Below are 16,224 nucleotides of genomic sequence, written 5' to 3' on the forward strand. Positions count from 1 at the left end.
CTCTTGTACCAATAAAATCCATTGCCCCTTCCTTTGAGAGTGAAGTCCAGGACTCCATCCATGATGGAGGCACAAAGACCATTGCCAAGCTTGAAGCAGGCTAGGTTTTCGGCTTTCTGGAGTTGTGAGGAAGAGCACACTACAGAAGTCTTGACACAGACGTTTCTCCCCTCCCTGCAGCATGTATTCTCCTCTAGTTTCCTGACACAGCCAGTCAAAAGGCTGTTGCTGATGAAACAGGTCCTGTTTATGGCCACACTTCCTTTTCCTGCTGTCTCACACTTACTGATAGAGAACAAGAGTGCCATGGCAGGAATTTGAGCTGCCTTTGTCGTACCTTCCTCTCCATCCATGTCTTGAGTACTACTCAAAGGGAGTACTGTAAAGAAAGGACAGTCTCAGCAGTCTGTATTTACATGTGCTGCTGTGGTCTGATCTCTGTGGCACTGCTCTGTCAGCAGTCACACACCACAGAGGAAAAGGACACTCATTTCCGCTTCTCATTTCAGAAAGAGTCCTCTGGGTTTTTTAACTACCTCAGGCTGCAGGTGCTGGGCCACTGTGGAACCTGAGCCACACTTCCTGCCTGTCTTCAAACAGATCTCACAGGGATCCTGGTGAAGAAGAGTGGAAGATATTGGGTCAGTTTTATCTGGCCATAGATGCCATTTCTTTTCCCCAGACTGAGTGCAAGGCCATTGTGCTGGGGATGCAAATGGGCAGGGGAGCACGGCTGGGGTGGGTGGGAGGCGGCTCTGCTGCCAGCTGGCAGCACTTGGCACATATGGAAGGCAGGATGGCAGATGGGGCAGCACAGAAACAGCTCTGTGTGATGGTCAGGGAACACAAATAGTCGAATGGAATAGATGAGACTGCTCTTGGCACTGAGGAAGCACCAGGAAAGGAAGCCCTGTCATTAGAGAGTGGATGGGGGTGGGAGGGGGTTGGAAGCCCAGAGAGGTTTTGTCTGGAGAGACACAAAAGGCTGAATTGCCAAAACTAAAGTCAAGGAAAGCTCCAGCTCTAATAGTCAGAACCAAATTCAAGTCAAGTGCTGTTCAGCCAAGGCAGGGGCAATAGCCAACCTCACCTGCCCTGGAAGGATGAGGAGCTTCTGCAGGATCAGGAGTGCATTTCAGGGAGGGAATGTCTGGGAGGGAAATGGCTGAGTGGTCCAGTCCTTGGTTTATGGGGGCCTTGTTCTTGTTCCCATCCCAGTCTTCCAGTTCAGGGTCTCAGGTACGCTGAGAACAAGTGCTCTTACTGTTAAAGACTGAAGCTGAGGAGGCATTAAGTACCTGGGTCTTTACCTCATCCTTATTGCTATGATTCCCCCTCATATCCAACAAAATGTTGGAACAAATTAGGCAAAATATGGAGAAAACAAGATAAGTTATGAAAATGTTGGGGAAAATCAGGGGCAATTAGGGTGAAATTGAGAAAATTGTGGAAATAGTGAGAAAATAAAGGGGAATTTAAGGGGCAATTGGGGTGAAATTGAGAAAATTTTGGAAATAATAAAGGGGAAATTCAGGAAAATGCGGGAAAATTAGGAAAGATTGGGGCAAAGTAGGAAGGAATGAGGGGAAATCTGGAGAAAGTAATAAAAATGAGGAGAAAAATATGAAAAAATTGATAAATTGTGGAAATAAATTTCAGTTAGGGGAAATGAAGGATATATTAATGGAAAATAAGGAGAAATTGGTGGAATTTTTTTGGGAATTGAGGAAAATTTGGGAAAAATGAAATACCTTAGAGGAATCAGGGAAAACTTATGGAAATATAGGGAAGTGTAGGGGAAATAAAGAAAAACTTGAGGGAAGTGGGGCAAATAGAGGGAGATATGGGAAAATTCAGGGAGAATAACAGGAAATTTAGGTGTAAAATTCAGAATAGGGAAATTAAGGGGAATAAGCGGAAATTTAGGGGAAATTAGCAAAGTGAGGGAATTAGGGGGAAATTGGGGAAAACTAAATTTGGCCATAATTTGGCCATCAGCGAGAAACAAGGAAATTTGGGGGAAAAATCAGGAAACTTTGGTGAAATTCAGACACCAGGTCCTCTATAGGGCATCTCATGGATTGATGAGGCCTGGATGCCTGGGTGCCCCTGTCTATTCTTAGGTGAGCTATGGGGGTCGAGGGGGGAAGGGGAACCTGTAGGGCCAGCCCCATATATGGTTATAAGGTGAAGGTGCCCCACAGCCCCACTGGCGTCACAAGCTGATCGGATGTCAGGGGTTGTGGGGGGGGATGTCCCAAAAATATCCCATTGTGGGGGGAGGGAGAGGGAACAAAGGGATGGGAGGAGGGGCACAGATGCCTGAGCTCCCATGGAGGGGGAAGGGGGGGGTCACACCTGTCCTTTGTCTGTCTGTCCCCTCCCCCACCCCAGGGGGACCCAGGCATCCAGGCGAGTCTTTTGGCTTGCCTCATCTGTCCCATAATAAACTGCGGGGTGGAAGGAAAGGGGAGTTAGAGGGGGCCCCTATAGGGGCTGAGAGTGGGATATTCTGTGGGTGTGGGGGGTCCTATGGGTCTGGGAGAGCCCTATGAATTCTATGAAGCTAGTACTGGGTTGTATGGAAGGTCTATAGGGCCAGGAGTTGCCTGTGGTAAGGGGGGGAAAGGATGAGGGTTATATAGGGAAATATTTAGCGGTCCTATGGGGCTGGACGTGGGTCCTATAGGACCATAGGACTGGGGAGGGATGTCTGGGAGTGGATTCTGTGGGGCTTTGCACACTTACAGGGGTCCTATTGAAAGGAAGTAATGGGAACCCTGCACAGTTGAGGAGGGCTCTGTGCACTTCCTATAGGGCTGGAGTGCTGTCCTATGGGGCTGGGGGGTCCTATGGAGCTGAAAGTAGGTCCTATGAAGTGGGGGGGGGGGAGGGGGGGCTATAGGATCCTTGTGGGTGTGAGATATGGGGGTCCCATGGGGCTGGTGGACCTTTATAGGCCCATAAGGGTCACTGCACCCTATGGGGCAGTGAAGGTCCTGTAGGACCACAGAACAGAGGGAGGTTCCTATGGATTAGGGGAGTGTACTGTAGCTCCATAGGGGTCACCGTGTCCCTATAGGGCGGTAAGGTGGCCTTGAGGTCACCCATCTGTCCATGCCCCCCCCTCCCTCCTGGTGACGCAGCTGCAGGGGGGAGGGGGGATATAAGGGGGGGTCCCTCAGCCAGTGCCTGCAGACCCAGGGGCAGGTGGGGCAGGGGGCACTTGGAGCACTGTGAGGATTGGGGAGGCAGTTATGGGGGAACTGGGGGCAACAGAAAGGGACTGGGAAAGAACAGGAAGGAACTGGGAGGGAACTGGGAGGGTCTATGGGTGAACTGGGAGGGACTGGGAGGGTCTATGGGAGAACTGGGAGGGACTGGGATTATACTGGGAGGGTCTATAGGGGAACTGGGAGGGACTGGGAGGGACTGGGAGGATCTAGGAAAGAACTGGGAGGGTCTTTGCAGGAGACTGGGATGATACTGGGAGCATCTGTGGGGAAACAGGGTGGGACTGGGATGATGCTGGGAAGGTTTATGTGGTAACTGGGAGGGACTGGAATGATACTGGGGGAGAAAGGAGGGTACTGGATAAATTCTAGGGGGATACTGGCATTTACTGAGCAGTACTCTGTGTATGTGTGTCTGTGTGGTGGTGTACTGGCGAAATAGTGATGGGGCTGGGATGTTGGGATGTAATTGGACATATTGGGATATACTGGAACATACTGGGACATACTGTGGGGGGGTTGTTGTGTCCCGGAGCAGGACCAGAACTGCCCTGACTCTGCACTGTCATCCCCTGACTCGGAGACCACAGAGAGAGGTGGGGCTGAGTAGAGGAAGGAACTGAGGGGTGCCTGGGGAGACTGGGGGGGACTGGGAGGGTCTGGGGTGATACTGGGAGGGTCTGTAGGGGAACTGAGAAGGACGGGAGGGATGCAGGCGTACTGAGGAATACTGGGAGGCACTGGGGTGGGATAAAGGGCAGGCAGTGTGAAGCAGTGCAAGGAACAGGGAGCACTAGGGAGGGCATTTGGACTTCCAAGAAGGAACTTGGGATGGAGATGAGGACAACTGCTGGGAGCTAGGAGAACTGGAAAGGAACTGGGGAGCACTGGAGAAGAATGGGAGAAGATGAGATCACTTTGCATGGGGCCGACTGAGAGAACTGGAGAGAAAGTGGAAGCACTGGGAGGGAACTCTAGATGATGGAAGCATGGAGGATGGACTTGGGATGGGCCAACTGGGAGGAGTGGGAGCACTGGAGAAGAACTGGGAGCAGTGGGAGGAATGGAGATGAGTTGACCAAGAGGAAGTGGTAGATGTGGAGAAGAATAGGGAATGATGGGCTCAGCAAGAAAAGAGCTGCAATGGGGTCAACTTGGGAGAACTGGCAGCACTTCCAGAGTTTGATCTGTCCTACCCCACCCAGCTCTGTCCAGCGCCACCATGCCTGATGTGGAGATGGCTGAATTTGGGGAGGCTGCCCCCTATCTCCGCAAGTCGGAGAAGGAACGGTTGGCTGCCCAGACCCGCCCCTTTGACCTGAAGAAGGACATCTTCGTCCCTGATGAAAAGGAGGAGTATGTCAAGGCCACCATTATCAGCCGTGAGGGCTCCAAGATCACTGCTGAGACCGAACATGGCAAGGTGGGGGGACCCCATCCACATCTGGGACACAAGAACCTCAAAACAGCAACTTTATTCCACATGGGACACAAAGAACCCAACTCACCTTCTTTAGAACCCAAGAAACATCTAGACCTCAACATGCCTTCTGCAGCACCCACTGGATGCTCAGATTCCACAGCATCTTTAAAGCCCAGGAAATATCTAGACCCTGATCCACCTTTCCCAGAACCCACTGGACAGCTAAACCCCATCCAACCTCCTCTATTACCCCAGAGACACCCAGACCCCAAAACATTTTCTCTATCACTTGAGGGACACCTAGACCTCCTCTGGCTCTCAAGGGAACACCCAGATGCCCATCTCCCAGCCCTTAGGGAGGGAACAACTGGGGCAGCTCCTTGCCCTGTGTTCCTGCTCCATGGAATCCTCCTTACCTTGAACAGACAGTGACGGTCAAGGAGGACCAGATCATGCAGCAGAACCCCCCCAAGTTCGACAAGATCGAGGACATGGCCATGCTGACTTTCCTCCATGAGCCTGCTGTCCTCTACAACCTCAAGGACCGCTACGCATCTTGGATGATCTATGTGAGTTGGGAGCCCATGAGGTTTTTGAGACCCCATGCAGAACTCAGACACCCCTTCTGTAGACCCCTTGGGCCATATAGATGTAAGATGTCCATTCTCCAGATCTCATGGTCCACCCATAACTGGGATGATCCTTCTTCACACCTCTTGAGCCACCCAGATCCAAGACATCTCAGACCCTTTGGGCCACTCAAAATTAGAATGTTCCTTCTCCAGATTACATGGGCCACCCAGAACTGGGACATTTTCTCTCCAGACCTCTTTGGTCCCCTAAACCCAAGATGTCCCATCTCCAGACCACAGGGGTCACCTAAACCCAAGATATCACCTAGACGCAAGAGGTCACTTCTACAGATCCCTTGGACCCACCTGGTGGGGTGGCACCTCCTGGCTCTAACCCACCTGCCCTTTTCTCCAGACCTACTCAGGGCTCTTCTGTGTGACTGTCAACCCCTACAAATGGTTGCCTGTCTACAATGCTGAGGTGGTGGCTGCCTACCGGGGAAAGAAACGGAGTGAAGCTCCCCCCCACATCTTCTCCATCTCTGACAATGCCTACCAGAATATGCTGACAGGTAGGGACCCATAACCATTTACCCTGCTCCCTTCTCGGGAGCAGGAGATGTGGGGCAGAGCCAACGTGGGCTTCAGAACCTCATGTTTCTTCTCCTCCTCCCACCAGATCGGGAGAACCAATCCATCCTCATCACGTGAGTGATCTCATCTGTAAACACTGTTTTAGTCCTGCTCACAGATAAGACCTCCCTAGCTGGCACATAGCCCCTGCCCTTCCCCCTTGAAGTCATGCCCACTGGCCAGCCCTTTATCAGTACATGGCCTTGTCTGTGGAGATCCATTATCTATCCCTCCCCAGTGAGTCCCCATCCCCAGCACCATAGCACCAGTATCCAACCATTGCTCTCCTTGGCTACCTTCAGCGGAGAATCCGGGGCGGGGAAAACAGTGAACACCAAGAGGGTCATCCAGTACTTTGCTGTGATCGCTGCCATCGGTGACCGTGGCAAGAAGGAGGCGGGGGCCCCGGGCAAGGTAAGGGGAGTGGGTGGGGGATGACACCCTGGTATGTGGCCAACATTCTGCCACCTCTCTGTCCAACCAATGACATAATAAACCACCCAAACAATTTCCCAACCAAATATCCAAAAATCCAACTAATCATCCAACCAACCAACCATCTATCCAACCTTCCATCCATCTGTCCCATCCCCATCCAACCAACTAACCATCCCTCCATCCACCCATGGCATCAACCCACGTCCCTGTCCATCAACCTGATCACCCACACAAACCTTTATGGACTGCTGTGCTCCCCCATTCATCCATTTAAACCTCACACCCTACATCTCCTGCCCCTTACTGTGAGAACTCCCCCTGACACTGTCCCACTCCATCCAGGGCACCCTGGAGGACCAGATCATCCAGGCCAACCCTGCCTTGGAAGCCTTTGGCAATGCCAAAACCGTCCGGAATGACAATTCATCCCGATTTGTGAGTGTTTGGAGTGGAGTCTGCCAGGAAGAGTCTATGGGGTGGAGTCTGTGGGGAAGGGTCTGTGGGTTGGGGTGTTCTTGGAGAAGGTGGCCACCTTTACCTTCTTCCACAATTCTTCCAGGGGAAGTTCATCCGGATCCATTTTGGGGCCACTGGGAAGTTGGCATCAGCTGACATTGAGACCTGTAAGTAGGTTGAGGGCTCCATGAAAGGACATGTTGTTGTCCACTATCCCTCCCTCTATCTATCTCTCCATCCACCTGCCCATCCTTCTCCTCATGCCACCATCCATCTACCCTTCCACATCCTCAAGCCTCCCTCCATTCATTCATCTGACTCTATCTCCTCATCCAAACTTCTACCCATCTTCTCTTCATCCCCAACCCAGACCTCCTGGAGAAGTCCCGTGTCATCTTCCAGCTCAAGGCTGAAAGAAACTATCACATTTACTACCAGATCCTCTCCAATAAGAAGCCAGAGCTATTGGGTGAGTCATGCTCCCAATCTACCAGCAAATACCTGATCCCACTCCCCTTTTGGGAGCTGCCTGTCCCAACCACTTTTTCTCCTTTCAGACATGATGCTGGTGACCAACAACCCCTATGACTATGCCTTCATCTCCCAAGGAGAGACCACAGTTCCATCCATTGATGATGGAGAGGAGCTCCTGGCCACAGATGTGAGATGGGAGGCCATCAGGCAGTGTGTATGGATCTCTGTGGGCTGGAGAAGATATTGAACACATTTTTGCCCCACAGAGTGCCTTTGATGTCCTGGGCTTCACCCCAGAGGAGAAGAACTCCATCTATAAACTGACAGGAGCCATCATGCACTTTGGCAACATGAAGTTCAAGCAGAAACAACGGGAAGAGCAGGCAGAACCAGATGGCACAGAAGGTTGGGTCAAGCCAAGGTTGAGGTGGAAATTTGGGTAAACTCCATGATCCTTCCAGGTTCATATTTTCTCTTCTTCATCCTCAGAGGCAGACAAGTCAGCTTACCTAATGGGGCTGAACTCAGCTGATCTTCTCAAGGGGTTGTGCCACCCTCGGGTCAAGGTGGGCAATGAGTATGTCACCAAGGGGCAGAATGTCCAGCAGGTGAGTAGGACATCCCCAAAATGTCCTCCATTTGGGGTGACATGGTACCAACTCCAGCAAGGAGGACACCAAGAGGCCCCTCTCACTGATGAGACATCCCTCTTCCAGGTGATTTATGCTGTCGGAGCCTTGGCCAAAGCCGTGTATGAGAAGATGTTCAACTGGATGGTAACCAGGATCAACAATTCCCTGGAGACCAAGCAGCCACGCCAGTACTTCATTGGAGTGCTGGACATTGCTGGCTTTGAAATCTTTGATGTAAGCCCTGGTTGACTGTTGTGTTGATCCCCACTGGGTGTAGAGTTAATCACACTGGATGGTCAGACAACCTTGTTTTCATCTGTGTTGACCAGCTGGGGCTCAGGTTGACACCACTGAATATATTAGTTGTTCTGTTGACCCCACTGGCTATCTTCTCTCTCCTTCCTCAGTTCAACAGCTTCGAACAGCTCTGCATCAACTTCACTAATGAGAAGCTGCAGCAGTTTTTCAACCATCACATGTTCGTGCTGGAGCAGGAGGAATACAAGAAGGAGGGCATCGAGTGGGAGTTCATTGACTTTGGCATGGACCTCCAGGCCTGCATTGATCTCATTGAGAAGGTACTACATCTCCCAGGGCCTCATGAGGCTATGGAAAGGCCCTTTCAGTTAGAGCTTGGCAGGAACCCCAAAGTTGGCCAGTTTGATTGTACTTGGTGTTCATTGTAGCCAACAAAATCTTTTCTTCCTAGCCCATGGGGATCATGTCCATCCTGGAGGAGGAGTGCATGTTTCCCAAGGCCACAGACATGACCTTCAAAGCCAAGCTCTTTGATAATCACCTGGGCAAGTCGGCCAACTTTGGGAAGCCACGAAACATCAAAGGGAAGCAAGAGGCCCATTTTGCCCTTATCCACTACGCTGGCACAGTGGACTACAACATCATTGGGTGGCTGCAGAAAAACAAGGACCCCCTCAATGAGACAGTGGTGGGGCTCTATCAGAAATCAGCCCTGAAGCTCTTGGCCAACCTGTTTGCCAACTATGCTGGGGCTGATGCACGTAAGAGGAACCCCCTTCCTCAGCATCTGGGGCTCTTCCCACCCTGTCCCTGTCCTATCTCATCCCTTCTTCTTCTCCAACAGCTGTGGAGAAGGGGAAAGGAGCTAAGAAGAAAGGTTCCTCCTTCCAAACTGTCTCTGCCCTGCATCGGGTAAGAGTCCAAGTTACTGGTGGACCACAGTGTGTGTGGGCATGGAAAACATGTCCTAGGGCAAGGAATGATCCTTGGTGGGACAGGCTGGGAGCTGTCTTCATTCCCTTCATCATCTCCTCCTCCATCTTTCAGGAGAATCTCAACAAGTTGATGACCAACCTGCGGTCCACCCACCCTCATTTCGTTCGCTGCATCATACCCAATGAGACCAAGTCTCCTGGTGAGCCAATCCCTGAGGGTTGGTCCAGAGGACAGTGCTGGGCCCTAGCCAAAGGTGGTGGTGGGGAGCAGTGCTATGGCGCAGGCCTTCCCTTACCAGTCTTGATGACCCACTGCCAGGTGTGATGAACAACCCCCTGGTAATGCACCAGCTCCGCTGCAATGGAGTGCTGGAAGGCATCCGCATCTGCCGCAAGGGCTTCCCCAATCGCATCCTCTACGGGGACTTCCGCCAGCGGTAGGCACAGAGGAGAAAATGTGGAGATGGGTAGACAACCCCACTGGGGCTGATTTCAGAGGTTTCCTGTCCTCTCTGGTCACCAGGTACCGCATCCTGAACCCTGCTGCCATCCCTGAGGGGCAGTTCATTGACAGCCGCAAGGGCGCTGAGAAGCTCCTGGGATCCCTCGATATTGACCACAACCAGTACAAATTTGGACATACCAAGGTGAGGTCACTTGGTCTCAGTTCTGTTGGTCCCACCATCCACAAGGTTTTCATGGTGGGACCCGATGGACTCTGTGGTCCCATCATGTACTTGTCCACCTGCCCATCTGAGCTCCCTCCATCCACACCACCTATCCCTACACCATGCCTCCAAATCCCAGCAGCACTTATCTTCATCTCTTCTCAAAGGTCTTCTTCAAGGCTGGGCTGCTGGGGCTGCTGGAGGAGATGAGGGATGAGCGCCTGGCCCGGATCATGACCCGCTTACAGGCCCAAGTCCGTGGTTTCCTGTCCCGTCAGGAGTTCAAGAAGATCCTAGAGCGCAGGTAGGTAGTGAGATGGAGATGGTGTTGCATCCATGTTGAGTGGAAGCCCCTGGTGACCCACATCTTGATGTGGCTTCTCCAGGGATTCATTGCTGGTGATCCAGTGGAACATCAGGGCCTTCATGGGGGTGAAGAACTGGCCTTGGATGAAGCTCTACTTTAAGATCAAGCCCTTGCTGAAGAGTGCTGAGACGGAGAAAGAGATGCAGGTAGGACAAGGCCATGGGTGGGGAAGGTGGGTGGGTGGATGGAGAGAGAAAATGGTATGCGTGAACAAAAAGGAAGAAATGAGATTTACACGGCACCTTTGGGCCTCCCACAGAACATGAAGGAAGAGTTTGGGCGCCTGAAGGAGGCCCTGGAGAAGTCAGAAGCCCGGCGAAAGGAGCTGGAGGAGAAGATGGTGTCCATGCTGCAGGAGAAAAATGACCTTCAGCTTCAAGTGCAGGCTGTGAGTGACCTAGATATCCTGGCCCCACATTCCTTTTTCATTCACCTCAAACCAAGCTTATTCCTTCCAGGAGCAAGACAACCTGGCTGATGCTGAGGAGCGCTGTGACCAGCTGATCAAGAACAAGATCCAGCTGGAGGCCAAGGTGAAGGAGATGACTGAGCGGATGGAGGATGAGGAGGAGATGAATGCTGAGTTGACAGCAAAGAAGAGGAAGCTGGAGGATGAATGCTCAGAGCTGAAGAAGGACATTGATGACCTGGAGTTGTCATTGGCCAAGGTGGAAAAGGAGAAACATGCCACTGAGAACAAGGTGAGCGTGGGGAGAGGCCTTGACCTCAAATTGTGGGGAATTGAGCTGACTCAAGACAAAGTGAACAGAGTCTGGTGAAGACCCAAGACTGGTTGGGTTGGATTGCCCAGAATCAAGGCTCTTTAGGCTGCCAAATTCAAGGCTAGAAGAATTGGGTCATGAAGATGTAAAATTGCTTGGGTTGGTTTGTGGTGATCCAAGACTGGTTGGATTGCATCACCAAGAACCAAGACTGGTTGTGTTTTCCTACATCTCCTGATTTGGACTCAGCTCCACCAAAAGCAAGAACAACCTCCTGTCTCTTGTCCTACCTCTGGTACAAGCTGGAGGCCTGATATTTCTCCTCCTGCAGGTCAAGAACCTCACAGAGGAGATGGCTGGGCTGGATGAGATCATTGTCAAGCTAACAAAGGAGAAGAAGGCCCTGCAAGAATCTCACCAGCAAGCACTGGATGACCTGCAGGCAGAGGAAGACAAAGTCAACACCCTAACCAAGGCCAAAGTCAAGCTGGAACAGCAAGTGGATGATGTGAGTGTCGGTTCCACTCCCACAGCGGGCACATAGCTTGTCCCTTGGGGTGTGGAAGTCCTTCTGGACTGTGTGTTTGCAAGGACTGATGGGTGTGTCTCTCCCTCACTTGCAGCTGGAAAGTTCACTGGAGCAGGAGAAGAAGATCCGGATGGACCTGGAACGGGCCAAAAGGAAGCTGGAAGGTGATTTGAAGCTGGCTCAGGAGAATATAATGGACCTGGAGAATGACAAGCAACAACTGGATGAGAGGCTGAAAAAGTAAGGGCCTGCACATTTACTTGTCCTTTACCTATAACACCTCTGCTGAGCACTAGGGAGAATGACTTACTGGTGTTTCTCCCCACACCTAGGAAAGACTTTGAGCTCAATGCCCTCAATGCCAGAATTGAGGACGAGCAAGCAGTTGCAGCCCAGCTCCAGAAGAAGCTCAAAGAGCTTCAGGTGAGGTTGGCTTCAGCTTGGGCGTCAAGCAGAAGTAGGAACTAGTCCTCCCCCTTACCTTCTTCATATTTTTTTTGAGAAGGAGCTAAACCAGTGTGCCACCCACCTGAGGTCAGAAGCCCATCCCATGTCCCTTGTCCCAGAACTTCTCTGTCATTTATTGCCTTGAAATTACTCATGGACTCCTGGACAGGCTGGCTTTTGTGGGGGTTGAGCTGGTTTGGAGTACTCAAGGCAGGGAGAGCATCTAGGGCAGAATCATCTGAGCTGAGCAGACCATCTGAGTTGAATCACATTCATTCCAATGTCCTTAGAGAAGTTTGTGCTGAGTTGTCTGTCAGTACAGTTACCTCTAGGACTGGTTGAATTGAATGTCCTCAAGACCAGTTGAGTTGAAGAATGTCAAGGTAATTTGAGAAGGCAGAGTGTCATAAAATAAGGCCATGTTGATCTGGAGAGCTCAGATCTTGACTAGGTTGAAGAAAACTGGATGGGATCAACACTTGGTTGAGGTGAAGGGTCTATAGATGTCTGGGTTGAGCTGAAGAGTCTACAGGTGATAGGGTTGACTTGAATTGAATTGAGTGAGTGGAGGAGTTGGGTGGAGCCAAGTCTTCTGAAAACATGTTCATCCTCGGAGCACAGGCACGGATTGAGGAGCTGGAGGAAGAGCTGGAGGCAGAGCGGACAGGCAGAGCCAAAGTGGAGAAGCTGCGCTCAGACCTGTCACGGGAGCTGGAGGAGATCAGTGAGCGGCTGGAGGAGGCGGGTGGTGCCACTTCAGTGCAGATCGAGCTCAACAAGAAGCGGGAGGCAGAGTTCCAGAAGATGCGGCGGGATCTGGAGGAGGCCACGCTGCAGCACGAGGCCACGGCCGCTGCGCTGCGCAAGAAGCATGCCGACAGCGTGGCCGAGCTCAGTGAGCAGATTGACAATTTACAGCGTGTCAAGCAGAAGTTGGAGAAGGAGAAGAGTGAACTTAAGCTGGAGCTGGATGATGTGGGCTCCAACATGGAACAACTGATAAAGGCCAAGGTAGGAAAGAGGTCTCCAGCAATGAAGGGACAACACTTCTACTGCCCTTTCAAGGTTCCTTTTCATCTTCCTGCCCTTTCTGTTTGTAGGCCAACCTGGAGAAGATGTGCCGCACTATGGAAGATCAGATGAACGAGCACCGGACCAAGTCCGAAGAGGCTCAACGCATGGTCAATGACCTCACCACTCAACGAGCCAAGCTCCAGACAGAAAATGGTGAGGGGCTGGCTCTTCCCTACCCAATTGCCTAGCTCTTGCCCAGTGGGGTGGCTTTGGGGTGTGTCCCACAAGTGATTATCAACCATTTCACCCAACAGGTGAGCTCTCTAGGCAGCTGGAGGAGAAGGAAGCCTTCATCAACCAGATGACACGAGGGAAACTCACCTACACACAACAGCTGGAAGACCTCAAGAGGCAGTTAGAGGAAGAAGTCAAGGCAGGGCTTTGCTGGGGGGACAGTAGGGCTGAAAGACACCTCCATTGTCAAGGACGCAGTTGGTTTGGGATTGAGATGTGCATCATGAGCCTGCCCTCAGAGTAGGAGAAAATGAATTGAGGGTTCTCAGAAGTTCAGTAGGGTTGGTGGGTTATAAGGAGGTTGGGTTGGGTTAGGTTGGGTTGGTTGGTAAGTAACTAGGTGGTTCGAGTTGGAGAATGCCAATATAGCTCAAGTTGATATGGCCCCAACTTCTCATCTCAACTCTCTCCTCTCCCAGGCCAAGAATGCACTGGCCCATGCCCTCCAGTCAGCCCGGCATGACTGTGACCTTCTGAGGGAGCAGTATGAGGAGGAGACAGAGGCCAAGGCTGAGCTCCAGCGCTCACTCTCCAAGGCCAACTCTGAGGTGGCACAGTGGAGAACCAAGTATGAGACAGATGCCATCCAGCGCACTGAGGAGCTGGAGGAGGCCAAGTGAGTAATCTCTCCATGAAGAGAGCTTCTATGGGGCAGGGGAGAGTGGAGACTCCTCCACAGTACAAGGATCCAGAGAATATATAGGAATTTTGAGATGGTAGAGGACATTCAGAGCAGAATCTCAGCCAACCAGTGGGTGGAAGAAGGTTTGAGTTGACCCACTAAGTCCATGGGTCACCACAGCCAGGTTTTCGCCCATGGCAGGAAGAAGCTGGCCCAGCGGTTGCAGGAGGCTGAGGAAGCGGTGGAGGCAGTCAATGCCAAGTGTTCCTCCCTGGAGAAGACCAAGCATCGGCTGCAAAATGAAATTGAAGATCTCATGGCAGACTTGGAGAGATCAAATGCAGCAGCTGCTGCGTTGGACAAGAAGCAGAGAAACTTTGACAAGGTGGGAGGACCAAAAACTGGTGGAAGGAGAAGGGTAGGAAGGGGGTAGAGAGATGTGGGTCCCATGAATCAAAAATGTGGAGGAGAAGTCCAGAAGAAAGCTGAACAACTTTCAAGGGCCATATTTTAGCAGAGCTTCAAGGCCCTTTCAGAAGAGTATTGGGAAAAGGAGGAGGAGGATGGAAAGAGGGTTCTTTATGGGCAAAGCAGCAGCTGAGCAGGTGGTGTCCTCATAGATCTTGTCTGAGTGGAAGCAGAAGTTTGAAGAGTCACAGGTGGAGCTGGAAGCATCACAGAAGGAGGCCAGGTCCCTCAGCACCGAGCTCTTCAAGCTAAAGAATGCCTATGAGGAGTCACTTGATCACTTAGAGACTTTAAAGAGGGAAAACAAGAATCTCCAAGGTGAGACTGTGGCCCTTCCCCACCCTCCTTGTTGTATTCCACTACCTTCCACCAATGCTGATGGGTTATCATATGTGCAGAGGAGATTTCGGACCTGACAGAGCAGCTGGGTGGCAGCCACAAGACCATCCACGAACTGGAGAAGGTCCGGAAGCAGCTGGATGCCGAGAAACTGGAGCTCCAAGCTGCACTGGAGGAGGCTGAGGTGAGCCAAATCACATCCCCCGTGAGGCCCTAATTTGTCCTAGTCTACTCTGTGGCCCTCTACTTTCTCTCTGTCTCCACCAGGCCTCTCTGGAGCACGAGGAGGGAAAGATCCTGAGGGCCCAGCTGGAGTTCAACCAGGTGAAGGCAGACTATGAGCGTAAGCTGGCCGAGAAGGATGAGGAGATGGAGCAGGCCAAGCGCAACCACCTGCGGGTGGTGGACTCACTGCAGACGTCTCTGGATGCTGAGACCCGGAGCCGCAACGAGGCCCTGAGGCTGAAGAAGAAGATGGAGGGTGACCTCAATGAGATGGAGATTCAGCTCAGCCATGCCAACCGCGTGGCTGCTGAGGCTCAGAAGCAAGTCAAGACATTGCAGGGCTACCTCAAGGTACCCATCAGACCTCTGTCCCCTAAGCATGTTGAGATGTAGTAGGTTCCACCATGCCAGAGTGGAAGAAAGGTAAACTTTGAGACGCTTCCCCACCATCTCCATTCACCCTCTTCCCACATGCTGCCTTATAGGACACCCAACTGCAGCTGGATGACATGGTACGGGTCAATGAGGACCTGAAGGAGAATATCGCCATTGTGGAGAGGAGAAACAACCTCCTCCAGTCAGAGCTGGAGGAGCTGCGCGCAGTGGTGGAACAAACTGAGAGGGCCCGTAAGTTGGCCGAGCAGGAGCTGATTGAGGCCAGTGAGAGAGTCCAGCTTCTCCACTCACAGGTGAGACCTCACATACCTTCAAAGAGAGAGGTCACCTCCATCCATAGGTGTAGGCTTCTAATGGGCTGCGTTGTCAAGATCTGCAGATCCTTTAAGCCTGCAGAGTTGGCAGGGAGTAGAGGGGCATTAAGTACTGGGGGACTGAAGAAAGATGGGTGAGCAGTTCAACAGGCACCTCCTGAGATCCTCTCCTCTATCTCTAGAACACCAGCCTCATCAACCAGAAGAAGAAGATGGAGGCTGACATCTCCCAGCTGCAGACGGAGGTGGAAGAGGCCATCCAGGAGTGCAGGAATGCTGAGGAGAAGGCCAAGAAAGCCATCACTGATGTGAGTGCCATGGTGGGACCAACATCTAGGACACCTTCCACTGGAGGGTGATGGAGAGCATGCTTTGGTCCTCCTTCTCTGCTCGCTTCTCTCCTCGGGCAGGCGGCCATGATGGCAGAGGAGCTGAAGAAGGAGCAGGACACCAGCGCCCACCTGGAGCGGATGAAGAAGAACATGGAGCAGACCATCAAGGACCTCCAGATGAGATTGGATGAGGCTGAGCAGTTGGCCCTCAAAGGAGGCAAGAAGCAGCTGCAGAAGCTGGAGGCTCGTGTGCGGGAGCTGGAGAATGAGCTGGAGGCTGAGCAGAAGCGCCATGCTGAGAGTGTCAAGGGTCTCCGCAAGTCTGAGCGTCGTGTCAAGGAGCTCAGCTACCAGGTGGGGCTCCTAGGCCGGCACAGGTCAGCTACTCTCCCTGTGGCCCCAGGGCCACATGTCTCATGCTGTACATGACTTC

The 16,224-nt window shown here is 52.1% G+C and overlaps 1 protein-coding gene across 1 annotated transcript in view; it reads left to right on the forward strand.

Moving 5' to 3' along the window:
- Positions 1 to 3,736: 3,736 nt before the first annotated feature.
- LOC136357690 (uncharacterized) overlaps positions 3,737 to 16,224 on the forward strand; it is a 30,013-nt gene continuing 17,525 nt past the window's right edge. The window contains exons 1-37 of the mRNA XM_066313229.1: positions 3,737 to 3,829; positions 4,439 to 4,656; positions 5,082 to 5,225; positions 5,644 to 5,800; positions 5,908 to 5,935; positions 6,164 to 6,275; positions 6,642 to 6,734; positions 6,859 to 6,922; positions 7,126 to 7,224; positions 7,313 to 7,416; positions 7,496 to 7,634; positions 7,719 to 7,837; positions 7,946 to 8,095; positions 8,269 to 8,439; positions 8,571 to 8,880; positions 8,964 to 9,031; positions 9,167 to 9,254; positions 9,374 to 9,491; positions 9,578 to 9,701; positions 9,890 to 10,026; positions 10,109 to 10,235; positions 10,349 to 10,477; positions 10,548 to 10,790; positions 11,143 to 11,319; positions 11,435 to 11,580; positions 11,673 to 11,763; positions 12,409 to 12,798; positions 12,888 to 13,014; positions 13,116 to 13,234; positions 13,515 to 13,711; positions 13,919 to 14,102; positions 14,338 to 14,503; positions 14,584 to 14,708; positions 14,792 to 15,100; positions 15,235 to 15,438; positions 15,642 to 15,767; positions 15,870 to 16,145. Of these exons, the coding sequence (XP_066169326.1) occupies positions 4,456 to 4,656; positions 5,082 to 5,225; positions 5,644 to 5,800; positions 5,908 to 5,935; positions 6,164 to 6,275; positions 6,642 to 6,734; positions 6,859 to 6,922; positions 7,126 to 7,224; positions 7,313 to 7,416; positions 7,496 to 7,634; positions 7,719 to 7,837; positions 7,946 to 8,095; positions 8,269 to 8,439; positions 8,571 to 8,880; positions 8,964 to 9,031; positions 9,167 to 9,254; positions 9,374 to 9,491; positions 9,578 to 9,701; positions 9,890 to 10,026; positions 10,109 to 10,235; positions 10,349 to 10,477; positions 10,548 to 10,790; positions 11,143 to 11,319; positions 11,435 to 11,580; positions 11,673 to 11,763; positions 12,409 to 12,798; positions 12,888 to 13,014; positions 13,116 to 13,234; positions 13,515 to 13,711; positions 13,919 to 14,102; positions 14,338 to 14,503; positions 14,584 to 14,708; positions 14,792 to 15,100; positions 15,235 to 15,438; positions 15,642 to 15,767; positions 15,870 to 16,145 (5,562 nt within the window). The 5' untranslated portion in view covers positions 3,737 to 3,829; positions 4,439 to 4,455. The remainder of the gene's footprint in view (positions 3,830 to 4,438; positions 4,657 to 5,081; positions 5,226 to 5,643; positions 5,801 to 5,907; positions 5,936 to 6,163; positions 6,276 to 6,641; positions 6,735 to 6,858; positions 6,923 to 7,125; positions 7,225 to 7,312; positions 7,417 to 7,495; positions 7,635 to 7,718; positions 7,838 to 7,945; positions 8,096 to 8,268; positions 8,440 to 8,570; positions 8,881 to 8,963; positions 9,032 to 9,166; positions 9,255 to 9,373; positions 9,492 to 9,577; positions 9,702 to 9,889; positions 10,027 to 10,108; positions 10,236 to 10,348; positions 10,478 to 10,547; positions 10,791 to 11,142; positions 11,320 to 11,434; positions 11,581 to 11,672; positions 11,764 to 12,408; positions 12,799 to 12,887; positions 13,015 to 13,115; positions 13,235 to 13,514; positions 13,712 to 13,918; positions 14,103 to 14,337; positions 14,504 to 14,583; positions 14,709 to 14,791; positions 15,101 to 15,234; positions 15,439 to 15,641; positions 15,768 to 15,869; positions 16,146 to 16,224) is intronic.

Source organism: Sylvia atricapilla, chromosome 1, assembly GCF_009819655.1.
Source record: "Sylvia atricapilla isolate bSylAtr1 chromosome 1, bSylAtr1.pri, whole genome shotgun sequence".
Lineage (NCBI taxonomy): Eukaryota > Metazoa > Chordata > Aves > Passeriformes > Sylviidae > Sylvia > Sylvia atricapilla.